Here is a 23593-nt window from a genome sequence, read left to right as displayed (position 1 = left end):
AGATAGATCAACAGACTAAACCAAGTACTAACATAGCATGCACACTGTCACCTTCATGCATATGTAGGAGGAATAGATCACATCAATATTATCATAGCAATAGTTAACTTCGCAATCTACAAGAGATCATGATCATAGCATAAACCAAGTACTAACACGGTGCACACACTGTCACCTTTACACATGTGCAGGAGGAATAGAACTACTTTAATAACTTTGCTAGAGTAGCACATAGATAAATTGTGATACAAACTCATATGAATCTCAATCATGTAAAGCAGCTCATGAGATTATTGTATTGAGGTACATGGGAGAGAGATGAACCACATAGCTACAGCGGAGCCCTCAGCCTCGGAGGTGGATTACTCCCTCCTCATTATGGAAGCAGCGATGGCGGTGAAGATGGCGGTGAAGACGGCGGTGGAGATGGCTCCGAGGGCAATTCCCCGTCCGGCAGGGTGCCGGAACAGAGAGTTCTGTCCCCCGAATTGGAGTTTCGCGACGGTGGCGGCGCCCCTGGAGTCTTTCTGGAGTTTCGTTAATTGGTACTGCGTTTTTAGGTCGAAAGGGCTTTTATAGGCGAAGAGGCGGCGCAGGGGGGCACCTGGAGGCGCCACACCCTAGGCCGGCGCGGCCTAGGCCTGGCCCGCGCCGCCATGTGGTGTGGTGACCCCCTGGCCCCTCTCCGACTCTTCTTCGGTGTTCTGGACGCTTCCGGGAAAAATAGGAGGTTTGGCGTTGATTTCGTCCAATTCCGAGAATATTGCCCCGAACAGCCTTTCTGGAACCAAAAACAGCAGAAAACAGGAACTGGCACTGTGGCATCTTGTTAATAGGTTAGTTCCGGAAAATGCATGAAAATGATATAAAGTGTGAACAAAACATGTTGGTATTGTCATAAAACAAGCATGGAACATCGGAAATTATAGATACGTTGGAGACGTATCACATATGCTCGATGTAATTGGTATCTTTGAAATATAAATATTTTTTTATAAAAATAAAAAATAGATAGATACGTCCATTTTTTATTTCTCTCTTTGTTTATTTATTTATTAGATGTATGCATTTGTTTATATCTTTTGATATCTTAGTGCAGATACTGGGTGTAATTAGCATAATCGAGATATTAATATATTTTTTATCAAAAAATTATAATAGATAGATATGACTGGTTTTTTTCATTCTCTCTTTGTTTATTTATTTATTAATTGTATGCATCTTTCATATCTTTTGACATCTTAGTGCAGATGGTATATTCGAGATATTAATTTTTTTATCAAAAAGATAATAATAGACATATACGATGGGTTCTTTCATTTCTCTCTTTGTTTTTTATTTATTTATTAGTTGTACGCATCTTTGATATGTTTTGATATCTTATGACAGATGTTGGGTGTAATTGGTATCTTCGAGATATAAATATAAATTTTTATCAAAAAATAGGTAGATACGATGATTTTTTTATTTCTATATTTGTTTGTTTATTTATTAGTTGTATGCATCTTTGATATATTTTTGTATCTTAATGCAGATGCTAGGTGTAATTGGTATCTTCGAGATATTAATATTTTTTTATTAAAAATAGATAGATACAATGGTTTTTATTTCTCTATCTTTAGTATGCATCTTTGATATCTTAGTGGAGATGCTAGGTGTAATTGGTATCTTCGAGATATTAATATATTTTTATCAAAAAATAATAATAGATAGATACAACGTGTTTTTTTGTTTGTCTTTTTGTTTATTTCTGTATTAATTGTATGCATCTTTGATATCTTTTGATATCTTATTGAAGATGTTGGGTGTGTAGTTGGTATCTTCGAGATATTAATATAATTTTTATCAAAAAGAAGGTAGATACGATAGTTTTTCTCTCTCTTTTATTTATTTATTTATTTATTAGTTGTATGCATCTTTGATATCTTTTGATATCTCAATGCAGATGTTGGGTGTAATTGATATCTTCGAGATATTAATAGCATCTTTGATACCTTAGTACAGATGCTGGGTGTAATTAGTATCTTTGAGATATTAATATTTTTTATATAAAATAATCATAATAGATAGACAAATAATAAAAATAGATACACATACATTTATTGATCAAATTCGGAAGATATTGATTTCTAGCTATTGGTTAAATTTAGAATACATTGATTCTTTTTAATTACTAAATTATTACAATGCCTATCTATTCCAAATGGAGGGAGTATATGTTAAGAGGGTGGCGGCCACAAGAGCAACACACCCTGAAAAGAAAAGATAATGGCCATGCTCCAGCTCCTCATCCAACAATGGACGCTCTTCCTCTGCCTCATGGTGTCTGTCCCATTGTTGCTTCTGCTAGCGAGGAGGTCATTCGCTGGGAAAGGGCTAAAGCTGCCGCCTGGCCCAGCGCGGCTGCCAGTGATTGGTAACCTGCACCAGCTAGCAGGCCCTCTGCAGCATAGGACCCTAGCGGAGCTGGCGCGGCGGTATGGCCCCGTGATGCTGCTGCGGCTGGGCGCAACACCGACGTTGGTGGTGTCCTCGGCGTCGGCGGCGCGTGAGGTTCTGAAGACGCACGACTTGGACTGCTGCACCCGGCCGGCAATGCCGGGGCCGAAACGGCTGTCGTATGGGTTCAAGGACGTGACGTTTGCGCCTTACGGCGAGCAGTGGCGCGAGCGGCGCAAGCTCTTCATCACGGAGCTCCTCAGCATGCGCCGCGTCAAGGCCGCATGGGGCGCGCGCCAGGTGCAGATAGATAAGCTAATGGCCAGCTTGATCCCCAATAAGCCGGTGGCCCTAGGTGAGCACATCTACGGCCTCGTCAACGGCATCATCGGCACCGTGGCGTTCGGCAGCATCTACGGCGTAGAGATGGTGGCGCACAAGACACAGTTCCATCGCGTGCTCGACGAGGCCTTGGACTTGCAAGCCACTTTCTCGGCCGAGGACTTCTTCCCAAACGCGGCCGGCCGCCTGGTCGACCGCCTTACCGGCCTCGTCGCCAGCCGCGATCGGCTCTTTGCAAACATCGACGCTTTCTTTGAGATGGTCATCGAGCACCATCTGAACCCCAAAAGGGAGGGCAGCGATCTCGTCGACGTATTGATCAGCTTCTCCAAGGAGCAGCCTGACTTCACCAGGGACCATGTCAAGGCTATCATCATGGTTCGTGCATGTTAATTAATTAATAATTAATTGGCTCTTTCCTCTAGATTATTAAGAAAAATTATCCCTGACTAAATCCAGGACACGTTTGTGGGAGGTGTCAACACGAGCTCGGTGACCATCATGTGGGCGATGTCCGAGCTGATTCGGAACCCCGTGGTGCTGAAGAAAGTGCAGGAGGAGATCAGAATGGTGGCAGGAGGCAACGACAGGGTGCAGCCAGAGGACATGCCCAAGCTAAGCTACCTCAAGATGGTGGTGAAGGAGACCTTGCGGTTGTACCCGTCGGTGCCGCTGCTGCTGCCGCGGGAAACGATGAGGCACATCAAGATCGGAGGCTACGACGTGCCTGCCAAAACGAGGGTGTTGGTGAACGCGTGGGCCATCGGGAGGGACCCGGCGAGCTGGGGCGAGGACGCCGGAGAGTTCAACCCGGACAGGTTCGTGGACAAGGAGGTGAATCTACAGGGCACGCACTTCCAGCTGCTTCCGTTCGGGGCCGGGCAGCGGATGTGCCCGGGCATTGCGATGGCGCTGACCAACGTGGAGTTCACGCTGGCCAACCTGCTGTGTGGATTCCAATGGGAGCTGCCGGAGGGGACTAAGGCTGAGGATGTGAGCATGGAGGAGGTTGGCCTCCTCACATTCCACCGGAAGACGCCGCTCGTGCTCGTGCCCACCGTCTACCACCCTGAGCGCCGACAGTAGTGACGTCCCGATTAATAATCCGCTCTGTGATGGTTGCCGGTGTGGGCAGTTGCGGGCGAACGAATAAATCAACAAATGTTGTGTACGTAGACATGCGAGCTTTGCCTCGCGTCCTCCATTCCATAGACATGCGAGCTTTACCAGAGTACCATTCATATTGTCGTATAACTTTTATGGCGCTGTCGGGCATGTCTATGCATGCATTTGGTGGCGGCAAATGTTTTACTACCTTTGTATCAACTAGTACAAATGCCCGTGCGTTGCCACGGGACGCAAATTTTATTTCTAAATACACATATATAAGGATACATATTTTCTTACAGAATACACATTCATTATAGCAAAGAACTTCAATGGAATCACCTTTGTCCACACTATGGTCCAACTCTAATCACCGACTCATTGTAGACACATGTGTTCACAAAAGATGCAAGAAACTGGGCATCCAGCGATAAAACGAAAATATTGTTATATTTTTCGATCAAGTAGTCACATAAATCTCATTCCTTGCACAAATCTATCAATGAATTAAAAACAACACTAACAATACATGATCTATTAAACAGCTAGACACCAAATCTAAGGGAAACTCCGAACCAGTACTGAACATACATGTTCCCTCTAACCAAAGGATGCTCCTTTTCTTATCAGTCCAGATAGTACTCATATATAGTCATTGATCTCCGATGACGAACCTCGATGGTAACCATCCGTGTCGAACATACAAAACAGACTAAGAAAATCTTCAACCACCGCTAGAGTATAAACTCTGTAGGTAGAGCTCCAGTTCTGATGTTAAATTTTCCTTGGTAGCAATACAGATGTGATATCATGTAACTAATACTCTGACATGGAGCGGGAGCCATTCAATTTTACCTTGATAGCAATACAATATTTCTGAATGTGCTTCTGAAGAATGCTTGAGAGCAACCTGAACCTGTAGATACATTGATGATAATATATTTGGGGAATATTGTTCCTCTCCAAGTCTAGTAAAATTCTAATACTCATTGCTGCTTCCGGCTTCTTGTACTTCCAAATTCTCTTTAATCCTGCTTATCGTGGGCATATTCAGATCATGACCCACAATAGAGTTTATGGGAGAACCATGAGTACTTGCCAACATAATATCATGAAGATTCATTCAAGTAAGATTTCAAAACCAATTAATATCACACTGTGTTTGGATGCACAGAATTAAGACTGGAATCATGGAATTGGAATTCGGGCCACTAATTCGGCTGTTTGGATGCGCTGGAATTTGAGTCTGGAAACAGGAGGCGAATTCCAGCCCGCAACCAACCGAGGCGTTTTCCTTCAGTGGGCAATTCGGAGGACCAGACCTCCGTATTTGCCTGGAATCGGTGAGTGACGCTTCCCGAAGAGATACGAGACATCTTTCTCCCGAGCGAAACGAGCGGGCGGGCGACCCGAGCAAGTCCCGGCGGCCGCCGCCCTCCTCCGGCCCCCTCAGCCCTCGCCCCCGCCCTCCGCTCCCCTCCCCGCCCCCAGCCCTCCTCCCGGCCTTCATCCCCGTCCGGCGACCGCCGCCCTCCGCACCGGCAACCGCCCAAACCATAGGTCGAGGATGCTCGCCGGCGGATTTGGGGCTGGCGCGGGATGCTCGCCGGGAGAGATAGAGCTAGCGACGGTTACCCTCGTCCCTCCGGCATGTCCCGTTGCAGTCACCCGGCCGATCTGCCCCTGGCAGTCACCCAACCGGACCTGCACCTCTAGCAATTTTTCTGTACATACGAGTCCCATTTTTGCATGATTGGATACACTTCATAGCAAGGTCTAGCCTCGTCGGCTGCAGTAGTGTTTGCAGATGAAGCTTTTGCACACAAAGCATCATGCTTTATTGCTAGAATTTGGCCTGTCTATTGGAACATCGGAGGTTACTATACACTATGCAGAGTATATTTTTTTGTCAGGATGCGATTTCCAACTCACAGACTCAGGCTGGAATGCAGCGTCAGCCGCTTCATCTGTCAAAATAATGAAGCATACGATTCCCTTTGGCCAATAGTGTTTGTATAGAGTAGAAAAATATCAGATATAAAAGGTCCAAGTTTATGTACATGATCGTTACATATTTTGTGAAAACTATTTGTATCACGCTGTTGTAGTTTCCATATAATTCCGATTATTTTAATGTTATTATGTGTGAAAAATATTATATAAACATTCCAATGCATAATGCTATTTTAATACATGTACAAAAGTTTATATATTGTCAAAAGCCAACAAAACATCCAATTTCACAGTTTATACATCCAAACATGAATTGGAATTGGGTGCCATACTTGATTCTAACAAAAAATGGTATGTACATCCAAACTACAGAAATGGAATTGGAGGCCATTTCATTTCCATCTTGGATTTGGAATTTCATGTTAATTCAATTCCAAGTCTTAATTCTGTGCATCCAAACACAGCGTCATGAATATTGATAGGTCGATGAAATATACATCTTGTTACTCTGTATTCTTGTATATGAATTAGTCAACCACGGTATTTCTTCACCTCTCTACCAGGTCGCTTTCTTCCTGATACATGATTTACAAACAATACCTATCAGAAAAAGTTAACGTTTGAGCGACCGGCAACCCAGAAAATTAATTTGGAAGAAACTAAAATTGTATAATACGCATGCAGGATTAAGCCTTAAAAGGATGAGCAAATAGGTAAGCAGTACAAGGCATTGTCAATCCAAGCAGTACATGTTATAACCACAGCCTCCACCCTGGAGCAAATGTTGTCATCAAGGATATCAGTCGCCCAAGTTAGGGTGCAGTTTTGGGAGCTTCACTCCAGTCTCATGGCATACCTCGTTCTAGCATAGTTTAGCTCTTGGGCTTTTCAATAATGGTATGGAAGATTGTCTCTTCATCAACACCACATAGTAAACACGTTGTAGTCTGCTCAATGTGTCGTTGTTTCAGAACTGCCTGAATTGGCATTGCCACAGAACCCCTCAACATCCTCCACCAGAAGGAGTGGACTTTTGGAGGGACATTTAGCTTACACACTTGTCTCCACTTTGGCATAGTTGCAAAGCGTGATGGTGCACACCATGAACTCAAAGGTGCATAATCTCCCTAAATGACCCCAGCACCACTTCACATCCCACAGTATATATAGCCTATTATAGAAAAATGATTGATAAATATGTGGATACAGATACTTACTTAAACTCCGATAAATCTTCTCAAGGAAATTTTGCAAAGCATGGTAGTCAGAAGACTTCCCAACAACTTCCTCACTAACAATTGAACCTTTTTCCCAACCGCTTGTGTGCGAATGAACCAATAAAGCCATGGTTTAGGTGCTACCCAAAGGCAATTATTTTGGCACCAGTTCTTTCCCCAACCTGACCACAAGGTTTCTACCAATTCACATACAATAGCTAGCAATGAGAATCTAGCGGTTGCAGTAGCTGTAAACAATACCATAGATGTGCGGAGTTCATTACACACCTGAACTGAATTCAAAACACTAATTTCAGTTGCAAGTAAATGGTTGTTATACACAAATAGCGAGGCAAAAATATTTTCATAATTCTCACTGTCATTCATAGCAAGTACTCCTAGAGGTGATGAACACTCTTTTCATGACCTCAGTTTGCATTTTCAGCAAAGTTTAGAAGCTTAATTCAGTTTTGGTGTAACTAACTAAAACTAACATGATGGTTGAGCAGTCAAATCATATACTTTTGGAAATTTCAGAATACCCTTATTACCCCAAGTTAATTACCAAGTCAGTTAGGATGCTTTATTTATACTCCTTTCTAAACAATCATTTTGAAAACATCTACACAAGAAAAGAGAATTAGTCAACCGGAAAACTTTTGACAATTACTACAACCAAGCCAACAAACATAAATTTGGCAGATGCGGTACAAAGTCTAAATAGATGGCTCATTGATAAGAAGTGGATCACAACACCAGTGATCGCATTAGTAATGCACACAAAATTTTCAACCCTGAACAGTGAACAATACTTTTCTGTAATCCTACAAGGTGGAGGAGGCAGAAAACACGCAGCAACCGGCCGGCCTCTCCTCACGAAGCAGCCAAGCAAGCATGGCTGAACTCCCTAATTACGTATGTAAAAATTTAAGAAGTCACCTTGAAGAATCACCCCAATATTTGGGCATGAAACATAAAAATCCAAAACATAGTACCCCAAAAGCTGCCACCATATTTAGAACACTGTGAGTGAGTACCTTGAGAAGCTTGTGCTTTAATCCCACCTCAAGATGTGTATGCTTCGATCTACGTCCTAACAACAAAATAAGAATTCATCATTACAAGATTCGACATGTTGGATTTATAAGGTAGTGCCTATTTTGTAAGTGAAAAATGAACAATGCATCCTTAAACAGCTGTACTACAGTCGAGGGTAAAATAGACAGAAATAATCTAAAAAGAACTGTTTGATCTTACATAAACAGCCTTGAACTTTCATCTTGGAGAAAATATGTAGTGAGAAAATATATCCTATCAAGGCTAAAGTCATGTATATCATCCTACAACACAAACCAAATCCAAAATTAGATCAATCAGAGTTTGCACACCTTTAGAACACAGTACAACATCTGAAACTACTAATTTTGTGGTTGGACACGGACTTGACATCACACGTTCTGCAGTGGTGATCCAAACATGAAATACTTTACGCACTTGAACATCACATACCTGGAAAGAATTAGAAGGAGATGCGGCTGGCTGCCGAGGGCAGCTTGGAATCGCGAAAGCCGCAGCCAAGATCCTAATAAAGTGTCCAAATAAATGAGAACTTACAATCCTATGGCAAGAATACTACTGTTGTCGAACAATTTCAAACAGATTCATTCATTGAAATAGTCCTACACTTTCCCAATTGGAATGAAATAGCAGTCAGCGGAAACTGATCGCAAGTATTAATTCGGCAGATTCATATAGCAAACGGGCAGCAATAGCACCGTGACCATGGTTCAAAAAATTAGTGGAAATAGATATCTACAAATCTTGATCCTACCCTGTGCTTACAAGAGTCAATGTTTAGACTTTAGAGCAAGCCTAAACTAAAATGTATAGCCTGGTCTAGCTCACACGGTAATAGACACCTAAACATGTGGACTTGTGAGCACACACATGAGTGCAAATTCAGAATACCATTGCCAGCTCTTGGCAGACCCACAACGCACTGAACCAGGAAGCAGAAGTGACGGAAACAGGGGTCCTTACCTGCCTGGCAAGCTGGCCGGTGGAAGCGATATCGTCGCGGATGAGGTAGCCGGCGGCGCTATGGACAAGGGCCTGGAACTGGTGGCCGGCGAGCAACAACACACCGCAGTCCCCTGGCCGCCATCTCTTCTTGCTGGTCGGCTCTCCCGTATTCCCTTGCCGGCCGGAGGGAACGAGGATGGCGCATGGTGAGTGACGGATCTCCTGCGTCGTCACCGGCACATCCTGGTTGCCGGCGCACCCTCCCTGGCGTTCAGCAGCTGCCCCAGCCACGCGCTCTACGCCGGCAAGACAAGATCGACAAAGCCGCTCGCGTCGATGAACGCACCGGGGCGCCCCTGCGGCGTTATTAGGATCGAAACCTAGGGTATTCGGTTTTTTCGCCGACGAACGGAGGGATCGACGAAGAGTCGAAGGCGTGTGGTGATTCTGGGGAGAAAGAAGGAGGCGGCGATGTTCCCTCGGGTTTCGGGTTCTCTAGGAAAGAAGCGAGGGTGAGGTTGGAGCTTAAGTGGGTTTCCTCGGGCTTGGCCCATGAGCGCTCACGGGACGGAAGGACGAAAATTGAGCGCTCAACGGAACGACGAAAGTTGGTCGTAGTGAGATGTTGGCAGAATAGGGAACACGTTCCTCTTGTTTAAGTAGTATAGTAGATGTAGATGTACATTTATCAGTGTATGCATATTTTTGAAAAGAATCAATAGAATATGAGATATATGCCATAAAAGTTATACCACAATAGGAATAGTACTCTGGTACTAATGATTATGATTTTTTAACCGTTGCCACTATAACAAGACACCCGGGCTGCGGTGATCTTAAATGCCAAGGTCCGCCCATAATCTGCGCTACCACGGCAAAACAAAAATCGCTAGATAAAACTGCGTTGGGAAAAAGTAGAACCAATGTTTTTTTTCGCACGGCGGATCACGATACGCCGCTCGTTTTCATGCATCGCGCTAAAGCTGAAACAGAGCATGAATGGACGGTGCAACATTTACTACTATGATATATAGACAAGTGTGATGCAAATATTTTCCCATAATTATGTTTCCAGTAGCGCTGCTAAACACTTAATTATAATCAGGGGTAACAAATCCATGGTCAGTTGTAGTGAAATCATAATTTTCATTCAAGATATAAAAAAATCCGTTTACATCAACATATAGAATTTCATTACATATGAATTCTCATCGTGATCATTTTTCCAACTACTAATTGTGCAGGATTTCCTTAAATGAAAATCGTGCACAAACTATTACAACTAATCTATTGAGGAAACATATTCTAGATGTGAATACATTCTATTCAGTGATTTGCAGGGCACCAACGAAGCGGTACAACTTGACCGCCTCACTATCAATATTTAGGGCATCAACCGAGCGACACAACTTGACGACCTCGCGACCGATCTGCCTGACATCATCCAAGCGGCAAAAGTGATGACGTCGTTGCGACCGGTCTACACAACATCATGTGAGCGGCACAAGTTGACGGCCATGCGTCGGATCTAAAAGGGAGATGAGATCGATAAAGAATAGAAAGAAGAAGAAGAAGAAGAAGAAGATGATGATGATGAAATAAGAGTATGATGAAGTACGGAAAACAAGAGGGATGAAGAGCATACATACAAAACATGCATGCGGATGGAGGACTCCTGTGGAGGACTCCAACGCCGATGCGCATATCAGGCGCGCGGTACCTGACAAGGCCACCTGTCAAATCTTAAGCAAAGGAACAAGTGAAGAAATATGGGAATGAGATCTGGTTTGTAGTCGATAAAGTGGAGTGTTATAAGATCTAGGGTTCGTAGAGAGAGGATTGTTGTGAGATCTATCTTCAGTAATGAAGTCAGGGAAGTGCAGCGCCGTGGTTAGACAAAAGTGTTATTTGTAACTTTGTATTATATAGAAGTGTTGCAACATTTATGCTTAACGTAATGGGTCCTTCTATTAGTCAGGTAATACAATGGGACTTGATACTTACTCTTTTCGCCATGTTGCTAGCTCTTTTGGCCATTGATTAATAGAGCGAGTAGATTATCCTAAAAAAAATATGCCACAGTAATGGGAGATAGAAGATCAATCTTCTACTCTTTAGCCAATGAGCGCATATATATGGATTTCCTGATTTAATATAGATATTAATTAGGGGACGCGAATGGGAGGCTTAGATGTTGCTGCGTGATTTGGCCTAAATTTAACACGGGTCTGTGTAATCTATACCACTGTATAATGTACCAATTTTGAACTTGGCCTATAGCACCAACTCCAACTGTTCATCTCCTAAATCTAACAGATGAGATCAGCTGGACTCACACTAGATACGTGTTTTATTTTACTTAGGCCTTTCACAATGGGGTGTATCTTAGCGCGCTATCCTAGGTACTAGTATATGCTAAGATACAATACCCATAATGCATTGTATATTAAGGGTTGTATCAACATTTAATGATTTTAGGGATATTCATGTATGTGATTGGTCTGGCAATGCATTTTTTCTATATTTTGTGCAAGTGTTGTATCTTAGCTAAGATACAACACCACTCTCTTTCATCATTTAATATAGTGTCACATAAGAAAAGTACCTAGGATACCGCGCTAAGATACTTCCATTGTGAAAGGCCTTATTAGCTCTTCTCTGTGCAATGAGAAGTAACCAATTAAATTGTGTGGATCCCACCAGATACACGTTTCATTATCTTTTCATTAGATGATTTGTTGAGCCATTGGCGCAATTGACGGAAGCAAGAAAGTATTCAAAGATTGTTAAACACGAGGAATTGTAGTTGATGGTCATGCACAATATAAGTTCTAGATTAAATTATGATGGTCATAACCACTATATTGCACCCCAATAGCATTGCAACTAGTGGTTATATCACATTTCCGTGGATTGATATTCTCACGGAATTGTAGTTGATGGAGTTCACATTTCCATTTCTTGCAATTTCTCATAGTTAACACTCCTAAATTTAATAAACCGGAGTTGCTAGCGACATACTCAGGGTTTACCATTGCAACTTGTGATATTCTTGCAAGCATAGAGGCAACTCAAATATCCTTTCTTCCCATGACTCTCATTTCTTGTGTGAGAGCATAACATATATTTCAAAGTTGTGGCTATTATATTGGCTTGGATGCATGCTCGCACGGAGAATGTTATTCCACTTCTGATATTCCAAACCTTCAGCAGTAGAAACCATAGTCTGGAAACATTAATATGTAACATTCGAATGCCCAATGCAGTAGATGCTTCCATGTTGTTATCAAAAAAATACCAAAAGCCACTCAGCAGCATCCGCCTTCACATCCAAACCATGGCCATCAACATCGGTCCAAACAAGGAGATCATGTTTGAAACAAACATTGGAGCATAACCAGATTGGGATACCATGTTGTCTACGCATGGTTCTATTCTTGTAGACAGTGTTGGGCCTCCAAGTGCAGAGGTTTGTAGAACAACAGCAAGTTTTGCTTAAGTGAATCACCCAAGGTCTATCGAACTCAGACAGGTAGCTGTCAAAGATATCCCTCTCAAGCAACCCTACAATTAAGATACAAAAAGTCTCTTGTGTCCCCAACACCCCAATACACTTGTCAGGTGTATAGGTGCACTAGTTCGGCGAAGAGATAGTGAAATACAAGTAATATGGATGATTATAAGTGGTAATTGCAATCTGAAATAAAAGTGGCAGCAAGCAAACATGTAGCAAAACTGGTTGTAAACGGTGTTTCAATGCTTAGAAACAAGGCCTAGGGATCTTACTTTCACTAGTGGACACTCTCAATAATGATATCATAATTGAATACATAAATAACATCTCTTCACTATGCTACTCTGAACCACTCTCCGGTTGGATAACGAACACCAATTCACCGTGTAGGGCTGTAAAAGCACCCATTAAAGGTCGCGTTCCAAACCTAGGGACACCCCACTCTGTCACTTTGAGCATCCAAAGATAGTACTAACAAACACCACAATTTCATAGAAACATCCAACTCAAATTATAACTAATGATAAGTATTTCTATAATATTTAGCCTAAGAGAGACACACACGGTGCCCACACTGTCACCTTCACACCGTTGGACAAGGTGTCTCCGGAGATCACATAATAAACCACTTGAGTAGCATAATAGATGGAGAGTAACATATACTTATTCAACTTGATTAGAAAACGCATGATCACATAAAGATCACACCATGGGAGAGAGAGAGATAAACCACATAGCTACTGGTAAAGCCGTCAGCCTCGGGGGAGAACTACTCCCTCCTCATCATGGGAGTCAGCAACAGTGATGAAGATGGCGGTGGAGTCGATGGAGATGGCTCCGGGGGCAATTCCCCATCCCGGCAGGGTACCGGAACTGAGACTTATGTCCCCTGAAACTTGTCTTCGATGGCAGCGGAGCAAAGGAATTTTTCGTGGATGGAGGCTGATTGAGTTAAGGTTTTTGCGCTGGGAGCAATATATAGACGAAAGTGCGATGTCGATGAGCACCCGAGGGGCCCACACCACCGCTAGGCTCCGCCAGGGGGCCGCGCCTAGGCATGGTGTGGACGCCTCCTGGCCCTTCTCCGTCTCCTCTTTGGACTTCGTATTCGTGTCGAAAAAATAGGAGGTTTGGATTTTGTTTCGTCTAATTCCGATAATATTTCCTCAGCAACTTTTCTGAAAAACCAAAACATCAGAAAATAGGAACTGGCAATGTGGCATCTTGTTAATAGTTTAGTTTCAGAAAATGCATAAAAATGTCACGAAGTGTAAACAAAACATATAGAAATTGGTGTAAAACAAGCATGAAGCATCAAAAGATTTAGATATGTTTGCAACGTATCAGCATCCCCAAGCTTAACTCCTACTCGTCCTCGAGTAGGTATGTGATAACAAAAATAATTTTTGAGGTGACATGCAGCCAACACAATCTTGGTCAAGTTATTGTAAAAGAATTTTAAGTTGAGATCAAAGTACTCTAAACATAGGCATGATGGATATAATTCTAACAATAGAACTTAGCAACTATGTTATAACATGAAAAGTAACTCAAATAAAAGATCATGAATAATAGTGCACTGAAAGCAACTGTTTATTTTTAGCATAGACAAAACATAGCAATCTGGTATTCAGCTTGTCCTTCATGGAATAGCAAAACATAAATGCATATGACACCTTTAAAGCACAAAAGGGTGACTAGATACAAAAAAAAATCGATAACAAGCAATAACATAGTTATGAATCAATCAATAATAAAATTTGGGACTATGCACATTATACTCAGAATGACAACTATGCTCTCTTAATTGGTGCATAAAGTTAGAAGGTGAAGACTCAACATAAAAGTGAAATAAAGGCCCTTCGCAGAGGGAAGCAAGATTACTCATGTTCTAGGGCTTTTTTATTTTGAAAAAAGTAGAAGTGTTGAAAATGTATTTTGAGAGGTATGTATGTCTATGTCAACGAATGGCATCAAATAATCTATTAGCCTTTCATGTTTAATGGCTTCAAAAGCGGCTCACATAGAGAGAACAATAAAGTTCCTCTTCTCCTTTGTTTGAACAAGCTAAGTTCATGATTTCTCAAGCTCATAGTGTTAGGAGATTTATTTGATTATTTGTTTATTTTATATTACCCGTTTGCCTGCTATTTTTGCAATATCAGGGACTAGCATATTATGCATTCTAGTCAAGGTAAGAAGCCAAAAAACATGAAAAAGACAATAAAGCATCCAATACTTCCTTATGAGCTAAAATAGGAACACAAAACAGGTAATAGCTTTTGAAGGTTTTAAAGGTAGCACACAAGCAATTTACTTTTGAGTGGCGGTAAAATACCACATATATAGGTAGTTATGGTGGACACATTTGTCAAACTTTGGGTTTTTGGAAATTGGATGCACGAGTAGAGCTCATACTCTGTACAGGTGAAGGCTAGCAAGAGACTAGGAGCGACCAACTAAGAGAGCAATAATGGCCATAATCATGCATAGTGACAAAATATTATTAATCAAATCATAAAGTGATATTACAAGTCAAGAGCTAAATTATCATAGAGACTTGAGGTGACTGGTTTGTAGTCATAACATGGTGTAACCATGCACCAAGTCAACCCAAATAAAACATTAAAAGGAAAATACCACAATATTATGCTTTGTATGATGGAAACAATACATGATTCTTTCAATGGCACATTAAGCACTCTCCTTTGAGACAAGTCATGCTACAACAATAACTACTAAGCAAATAATTAAAATAACATCTAACATGACATGCTAAAGTAAAGCCACAGTCTAAACAAGCTTCATTTTGTACCACTATCAGCATGAAATATTTTACTCTTCTCCAACACCAATAAATTTATTTGAAACAACTCTCATACATAATAATCAATAAAGACCAGAGATCTAATCATACCTAATTAAATAAAATTAACAAGCTCTGAACAAAATACGAGTGGAAAACAAGAGCTAAACGCAGTACTAGCAAAAGAGAAAACTCACAGAACAATTAGAGTGAAAACTAGAGTGTTCTATGCAACAAAAATGGAGTGTGTCATTATCCAAAACAAATGTGCTGGGATCCAACCATATACTACAGCAAACAAAACAAAATAAAACAAAAATAAAGACGCTCCAAGAACAACATATAGCATATGAAGCAATAAAAATATTGTGTCTTGAAAGATGACATGATATTTTTGTTGATGAAGGGGATGCCCCAGGCATCCCCAAGCTTTGACGCTTGTACCTCTTGGATATTTCTTGGGGTGACATGTAAATCCCCAAGCTTGAGCTTTTTTCCATCCTTCGTCTCATCACATCATTCTTCTCTCCCTACACTTGAAAACTTCCTTCTCACAAAACTTCACACAATTTTCATTAGCAACATTAGTGTATACAAGATATTAAATCCACTTTGGTTAAGTTTCAACACAAGTCAAATATACATTAGAACATTAGATATTTTAGCAACTTCTTTTTAAAAAAATTCCTCTCAAAAGAACTTTAAAAGAAAAAGATTAAGAGGCAAATGCATATAGTGGTAGAAATCTGTCAAAACAGAACATCAGGTAAAGATTGATTTTTTCAAACCCCTTTGTTTCTCAAATAAAAAAGTGCAAAACTAATGAAAGTTAGATAATAACGCGGGGCATATGCTCAAAAAATTTCAGATTAATTCGACGTTCTGGCTGAGAATAATATTTTTTTGGTGGCAGCACAGAATCTGTTCCGGGACAGCAACTTCTCCAAATCTTACCTTCTTGCTATTAGAGGCTATTATTCGCACAAAAATAAAATAAAAATGATAAGGGGAGGTTGTTACAGAGGTAACAACTTACAAAACTCAAGAAAATAAAAATTACAAAAATAAAACATGGATTATCTCCCAAGAGTGCTTTTCTTTAACGTCTTTCAGCTAGGCACAATAGTTTGAGAAGATGCTCACATAAGAAATATGAATTGAAGTAAAAGAGAGCATCAAGAAGGAAATATAAAAGAAATTTAAGTCTAACACATTTCCTATGAAAAATAATTTTGTAAAAAAACAAGTCATGGAAACACAAAGCAACAAGCATAGAAAAGCAAAACAAGTACAACTTCAAAATTTTCAACATAAAGAGGTGAAACTTACTATTTATGAGATAAATAAAACCATGTTTTCCTCTCTCATAATAATTTTCAGTAGCATCGTGAATAAAATTAACAATATAACTATCACATAAAACATTCTTATCATGAGCCACATGCATAAAATAATTATTACTCCCCACATAAGCATAGTTGTTCTTATTAATTGTAGTGGGAGATAATTCAACAAAATAGCTATCATTATTATTCTCATCACCATGATCATTAATATACGAGGCATATTGTAATCATAGTTAATTTCTCCTCAATAGTAGGTGGACTGAAAATATCATATTCATCATTGTAATCATCATATATTGGAGGTATAGTATCATCATAGCAAATTTTCTCCTCTAAAACCAGGGAACTAAAAAGATCATTTTCATAAAAACTTGCTTCCCCAAGGTTAGACTTTTCCATAGCATTAGCTGTTGGAGATATGCCCAAGAGGCAATAATAAAATGGTTATTTTTATATCTGTGTGTTTATGATAAATGTTTGCGTACCATGCTAGAATTGTATTAACTGGAAACATTAATACTTGTGTGTTATGTAAACATAAAGAGTCCCTAGTAAGCCTCTTGTTGACTAGTAGGAAAACCCTTATAGGCGGAGCTTAGTTCTGTGGCGCACCCCTAAGAATGCGCCACAGAATTTTATTTTGTGGCGCACCAGGAGCGGTGCGCCACAGAAATAGCTTAATTTTGTGGCACACTATGGAACACTGCGCCACAAAAACTTGGTGGGGCCCACACCCTGTCACGCCCAATCATTGGTTTTACTTTTTCTACGGCGCACTACACTTGGTGCGCCACAGAAATAACGTATTATGTGGCGCACTGGCTTCGGTGCGCCACAGAAATAATGTGTTATGTGGTGCACTGGCCTCGGTGCGCCACAGAAATAACGTGTCCTATATCATGGTCCTACCCCTCCCTCGCCCGTATACCACTCTCTCCCCTCTCCCCGCGCCGCCGCCTTCCATGGCGAGCGCTGTCGTCGCCGTTGCCGCCGCCTTCCTCCGCGAGGGCCGCATGCCGCCACGCTCCACCCAACCCCGCCACCAGCAGCACAAGCCGCTGCGGCGTGGAGGGGGAGGGGCCGGAGCGGTGTCAAGGTGGAGGAGCCGCCGCCACGTCAAGGTGGAGGAGCCGTCGCGACCTCCACCCCTGCCGTCGTCGTCGGTGAGCTCCTCCACAACTGCCGTCGTCGTCGGTGAGCTCCCTCCCCTCCCTCTTCCTCCCCCGCGCGAGCATAACGTGCTCAACGAAATGCTTGCTCGGTTGGCTCTGGATGCATTGCTGCTAGGTTTATTCCTGTTGTTGCTCTGGATGCATTGCTGCTGTTGCTCTGGATGCATTGCCCCTAATCGTTGTTGTTGCTTGTTTACCATTAACTGGTGAACCATGCTACTGGTGAACCATGCATTGCCCCTAATCCTTGCATTGACTATGCCTCTCTGTACACCAGCTACTAGCAGTGACTATGCCTCTCTGTACTTGCTTACCATTAACTGGTGAACCATGCTACTGGTGAACCATGCATTGCCCCTAATCCTTATTGTTGCTTGTCTTAAGCAATAGAAATTGTCTATGCCTCTCTGTACTTGCTTACCATTAACTGGTGAGCTAGTGATGCTTATTGGAGTGTTCTATATCAGTGACACTTCTATGCTGCTACTACATATTGGTGTTGGTTATTGTCAACTTATATCACTTGCTATGCCTGTGTGGCTTACTGGATCATATGTACCTGTTGTTTGTGGAGGTTTACTGCCACTTGTTATTGATGAACCATGTGATGGTAATGATTCAATTTAATTCAATGATGTTAATTTGATTTCCATCCTTTGTTGGAAATAAATCCATGTCTGAACCCGTACAAGGTAATGAAGACTTGCTCACTTGGTATGCTACTATGCTACTGTGGTATCCTTGTGAAGATTTACTTGATGGATTCTTGTGAGCTTATGGTATGCTACTATGCTTATAATGCTCTGATTAGTGGGGATGCTTACTGGATCATGTGCATATAGTTCATATAGTTCCCTAAAAGGAAAGAATGCTCCCTGGCCAGATGCTTGATGTCTTGGCTCAGCCAATGATGCAAAGGCTGAGGCAAAAACTTGGATAAGAACAGATACTAAAATGTGTGATTTAAATGGAATGCTTATGATGGTATACTAAAATAGAGATATTCACATTAGGGAATCATGTAAATGGATGCCACTGTGGTATCCTTTGAAGAAAATGGGAAGTTTCTGATGGTTTAAAAGACTAGGTGATGCTAGGTTATTAAGTTGGCTGTCAAGGTTGGTTTTATCTGGTTAACTTGGATAGGCTATGTGTTCTTGCTTACTTATGCATATCCATCTCTACTAGATTGACTAGCTCAGGCTTGGCCTCTCTCTTGCCAGCATCACTTGGTTACTACCAAGTGATGAATAATCCCTTATGGTACCCCAGCTTTGTTTTGAACTCAACTGAGTAATGATAAATTTCTATTTCTTGTTGGCTTTGATGAAAATAGAGATATCCACAGTAGGGGATCATGTAAATAAATGCCACTGTGGTATCCTTTGAAGAAAAAGGACTGTTTCTGATGGTTTTAAAAGGCTAGGTGGTGCTAGGTGATTCAGTTGGCTACCAAGACTTGTCTCATCTGGTTAGCTGGGATATGCTATGTGTTGTTGCTTGTTTAGGTATATCTATCACTTACTGGATTTACTGGTTCTTGATTGGCCTCTCTTTTGCCAGCATCACTTGGTCTATATACCAAGTGATGAATAATCCCTTTGGAGCATCTGCTCCATGCATGCTATGTGTGTTTGAGCATCTTGATTTATGTCACCATGGTTGCTGCTTTGTTGGTGTTTTTGTACTTGCCGATGATTAGATGGTTGGTCGATCACTCGTACACTCGGGGGTGGAGCAAGTGAAGCTTGGTGTGATGGCACAAATATCAAAATCTTGTGCATCCTACCTGGCCTCACTTACTCCATCCCTGGATGTTAATATTTGTTTCGACCAACAAAGTATGAGGCATTCCATTTAGTTCATACTAGCTACTTCTTAATTGCATTGGACTTTCTTCCATTTTAGTGCCGATGATTAAATTGTTTGGTCACTTGTACACTCTGGGGTGGGGCCAGTGAGCCTGGTGCGATGGCACAAATATCAATCTCTTGTGCATCCTACCTGGCCTCACTGATCCCATCCCAGAATGTTAATATTTCTTTCGACCAACAAAGTATGAGGCATATGATATCTAGTTGAGATACCACTTGGCTCTTTCTTCCATTTTAGTGCCGATGATTAGAATGTTTGGTCACCTATACGCCGCAATATACTTTGTAGACGGGCCCCCCTTTCCCCGGCCGCCGTTCTGTTAACGAGTCCTTGACGAGAAAACAACGCCGACCTGCCTCTCCGGTGCAGAACCACGCCAGTCCAAGCTGCCTCCCTTGTGGCCGCAAGGGAGGCGGCTGGGACTGCCGTGGTTCTGCGCCAGAGAGGCAGATGAGCGTTGTTGTGTCGTCAAGGACCCGTTCAAGGAACGGCGGCCGGGCAAAGGGGGCCCTTCTGCAAAGTATACTGCGACTATGGTTTCTGACCATAGTATTTGTGTTGACCAACAATGTATGAGGTACTTATTCCATTTTGTCATTCCCTTTGCTTTGGTATTTTCATAATGCCGATGATTAAAATGTTTGGTCACCGTACATTTGGGGGTGGCGTAAGTGAGCCTGGTAAGATAGCACAAATATCAATCTCTTGTGCATCGGACTTGGTCTCACTTACGCCATCCCTGAATGTTAATATTTGTGTTGACCAAAAATGTATGAGGCACTTATTCCATTTTGTCATTCCATTTGCTTTGGTATTTTCAAAATGCCGATGATTAAAATGTTTGGTCACCGTACACTCGGGGGTGGCATAAGTGAGCCTGGTAAGATAGCACAAATATCAATCTCTTGTGCATCGGACTTGGTCTCACTTACGCCGTCCCTGAATGTTAATATTTGTGTTGACCAACAATGTATGAGGCATTTATTCCATTTCTCTTGTGCATCGGACTTGTTGGTCTTACTTTCTTCCATTTTCATCATAGTAAGAACTGGATGAAGACCCCGATGCAAGCGAGCCTGGTGGGTAGAGATGAGGGAGCAAAGGAGGAACCGGATGAAGACTACTTTGTATCTCGAAATTGTGAATTTTGTATGAATTAAGAGTTGTATGCAAAACATTTGACACTTGCCACTATATATGTATCTCGATCGGGCTCTAAGTAATGTGATGATGATGTCTATGTTATATCTGTACAATGTACATGATATTTATATTATATCTGAATGTTGTTGTAAATAACCTGTATATTGCTGTCTATAAACTGCATGTGTATAGCAGGCAGCACAAAATCGTGTATAATACGAGCAAATTATGTGGCGCACTGAAAACCAATTCTGTGGCGCACGCGTTTCTGTGGCGCACCTAAGCACACGTGCGCCACAGAAACCTTAATTCTGTGGCGCATGGGCCGGTGCGCCACAGAAACCTTATTTTTGTGGCGAAGTTTCTGTGACGCACCTCCCATGCGCCACAGAATCCATTTTTAGTGCGCCACTGATGAGGCTTTTCCTACTAGTGGGTTTTTACGCTGGGAGCAATATATAGACGAAAGTGCAATGTCGATGAGCACCCGAGGGGCCCACACCACCGCTAGGCTCCTCCAGGGGGCCGCGCCTAGGCATGGTGTGGCCGCCTCCTGGCCCTTCTCCGTCTCCCCTTTGGACTTCGTATTCGTGTCGAAAAAAATAGGAGGTTTGGCTTTGTTTCGTCCAATTCCGATAATATTTCCTCAGCAACTTTTCTGAAAAACCAAAACATCAGAAAATAGGAACTGGCAATGTGGCATCTTGTTAATAGTTTAGTTTCAGAAAATGCATAAAAATTTCACGAAGTGTAAACAAAACATATAGAAATTGGTGTAAAACAAGCATGAAGCATCAAAAGATTTAGATATGTTTGCAACGTATCAGCATCCCCAAGCTTAACTCCTACTCATCCTCGAGTAGGTATGTGATAACAAAAATGATTTTTGAGGTGACATGCAGCCAACACAATCTTGGTCAAGTTATTGTAAAAGAATTTTAAGTTGAGATCAAAGTACTCTAAACATAGGCATGATGGATATAATTCTAACAATAGAACTTAGAAACTATGTTATAACATGAAAAGTAACTCAAATAAAAGATCATGAATAATAGTGCACTGAAAGCAACTGTTTATTTTTTAGCATAGAGAAAACATAGCAATGTGGTATTCAGCTTGTCCTTCATGGAATAGCAAAACATAAATGCATATGACACCTTTAAAGCTCAAAAGGGTGACTAGATACAAAAAAAAATTGATAACAAGCAATAACATAATTATGAATCAATCAATAATAAAATTTGGGACTATGCACATTATACTCAGAATGACAACTATGCTCTCTTAATTGGTGCATAAAGTTAGAAGGTGACGACTCAACATAAAAGTTAAATAAAGGCCCTTCGCAGAGGGAAACAAGATTACTCATGTTCTAGGGCTTTTTTATTTTGAAAAAAGTAGAAGTGTTGAAAATGTATTTTGAGAGGTATGTATGTCTATGTCAACGAATGGCATCAAATAATCTATTAGCCTTTCATGTTTAATGGCTTCAAAAGCGGCTCACATAGAGAGAACAATAAAGTTCCTCTTCTCCTTTGTTTGAACAAGCTAAGTCCATGATTTCTCAAGCTCATAGTGTTAGGAGATTTATTTGATTATTTGTTTATTTTATATTACCCGTTTGCCTGCTATTTTTGCAATATTAGGGACTAGCACATTATGCATGCTAGTCAAGGTATGAAGCCAAAAAAACATGAAAAAGACAATAAAGCATCCAATACTTCCTCATGAGCTAAAATAGGAACACAAAACAGGTAATAGATTTTGAAGGTTTTAAAGGTAGCACACAAGCAATTTACTTTTGAGTGTCGGTAAAATACCACATATATAGGTAGTTATGGTGGACACATTTGTCAAACTTTGGGTTTTTGGAAATTGGATGCACGAGTAGAGCTCATACTCTGTACAGGTGAAGGCTAGCAAGAGACTAGGAGCGACCAACTAAGAGAGCAATAATGGCCATAATCATGCATAGTGACAAAATATTATTAATCAAATCATAAAGTGATATTACAAGTCAAGAGCTAAATTATCATGGAGACTTGAGGTGACTGGTTTGTAGTCATAACATGGTGTAACCATGCACCAAGTCAACCCAAATAAAACATTAAAAGGAGAATACCACAATATTATGCTTTGTATGATGGAAACAATACATGATTCTTTCAATGGCACATTAAGCACTCTCCTTTGAGACAAGTCATGCTACAACAATAACTACTAAGCAAATAATTAAAATAACATCTAACATGACATGCTAAAGTCTAAGCCACAGTCTAAACAAGCTTCATTTTGTACCACTATCAGCATGATATATTTTACTCTTCTCCAACACCAATAAATTTATTTGAAACAACTCTCATACATAATAATCAATAAAGACCAGAGATCTAATCATACCTAACTAAATAAAATTAACAAGCTCTGAACAAAATACGAGTGGAAAACAAGAGCTAAACTCAGTACTAGCAAAAGAGAACACTCGCAGAACAATTAGAGTGAAAACTAGAGTGTTCTATGCAACAAAAATGGAGTGTGTCATTATCCAAAACAAATATGCTGGGATCCAACCATATACCACAGCAAACAAAACAAAATAAAACAAAAATAAAAATAAAGACGCTCCAAGAACAACATATAGCATATGAAGCAATAAA

General features: G+C 41.1%; 1 protein-coding gene and 1 long non-coding RNA gene across 2 annotated transcripts; one reads left to right on the top strand and one right to left on the bottom strand.

The window, feature by feature from the left end:
- Positions 1–1988: 1988 nt before the first annotated feature.
- On the top strand, positions 1989–4165 carry LOC127344001 (4-hydroxyphenylacetaldehyde oxime monooxygenase). Its single transcript, XM_051370224.2, has 2 exons — positions 1989–3159; positions 3241–4165. Exons 1-2 carry the CDS (start codon positions 2269–2271, stop codon positions 3865–3867), a joined length of 1518 nt encoding a protein of 505 aa, XP_051226184.1. The 5' UTR covers positions 1989–2268; the 3' UTR covers positions 3868–4165.
- An 80-nt stretch (positions 4166–4245) lies between these two features.
- Positions 4246–9556, bottom strand: LOC127344002 (uncharacterized). The gene is made up of 4 exons (XR_011756020.1): positions 9099–9556; positions 8316–8640; positions 6394–8151; positions 4246–4919 (listed from the first exon to the last, which is right to left on the bottom strand). It is a non-coding gene; the product is annotated as an uncharacterized lncRNA (long non-coding RNA).
- Between the last annotated feature and the right edge of the window lie 14037 nt (positions 9557–23593).

Source organism: Lolium perenne, chromosome 3 (genome assembly GCF_019359855.2).
Source record: "Lolium perenne isolate Kyuss_39 chromosome 3, Kyuss_2.0, whole genome shotgun sequence".
Taxonomy (NCBI): Eukaryota; Viridiplantae; Streptophyta; class Magnoliopsida; order Poales; family Poaceae; genus Lolium; species Lolium perenne.
This window is presented reverse-complemented; position numbering and strand designations above follow the sequence as displayed.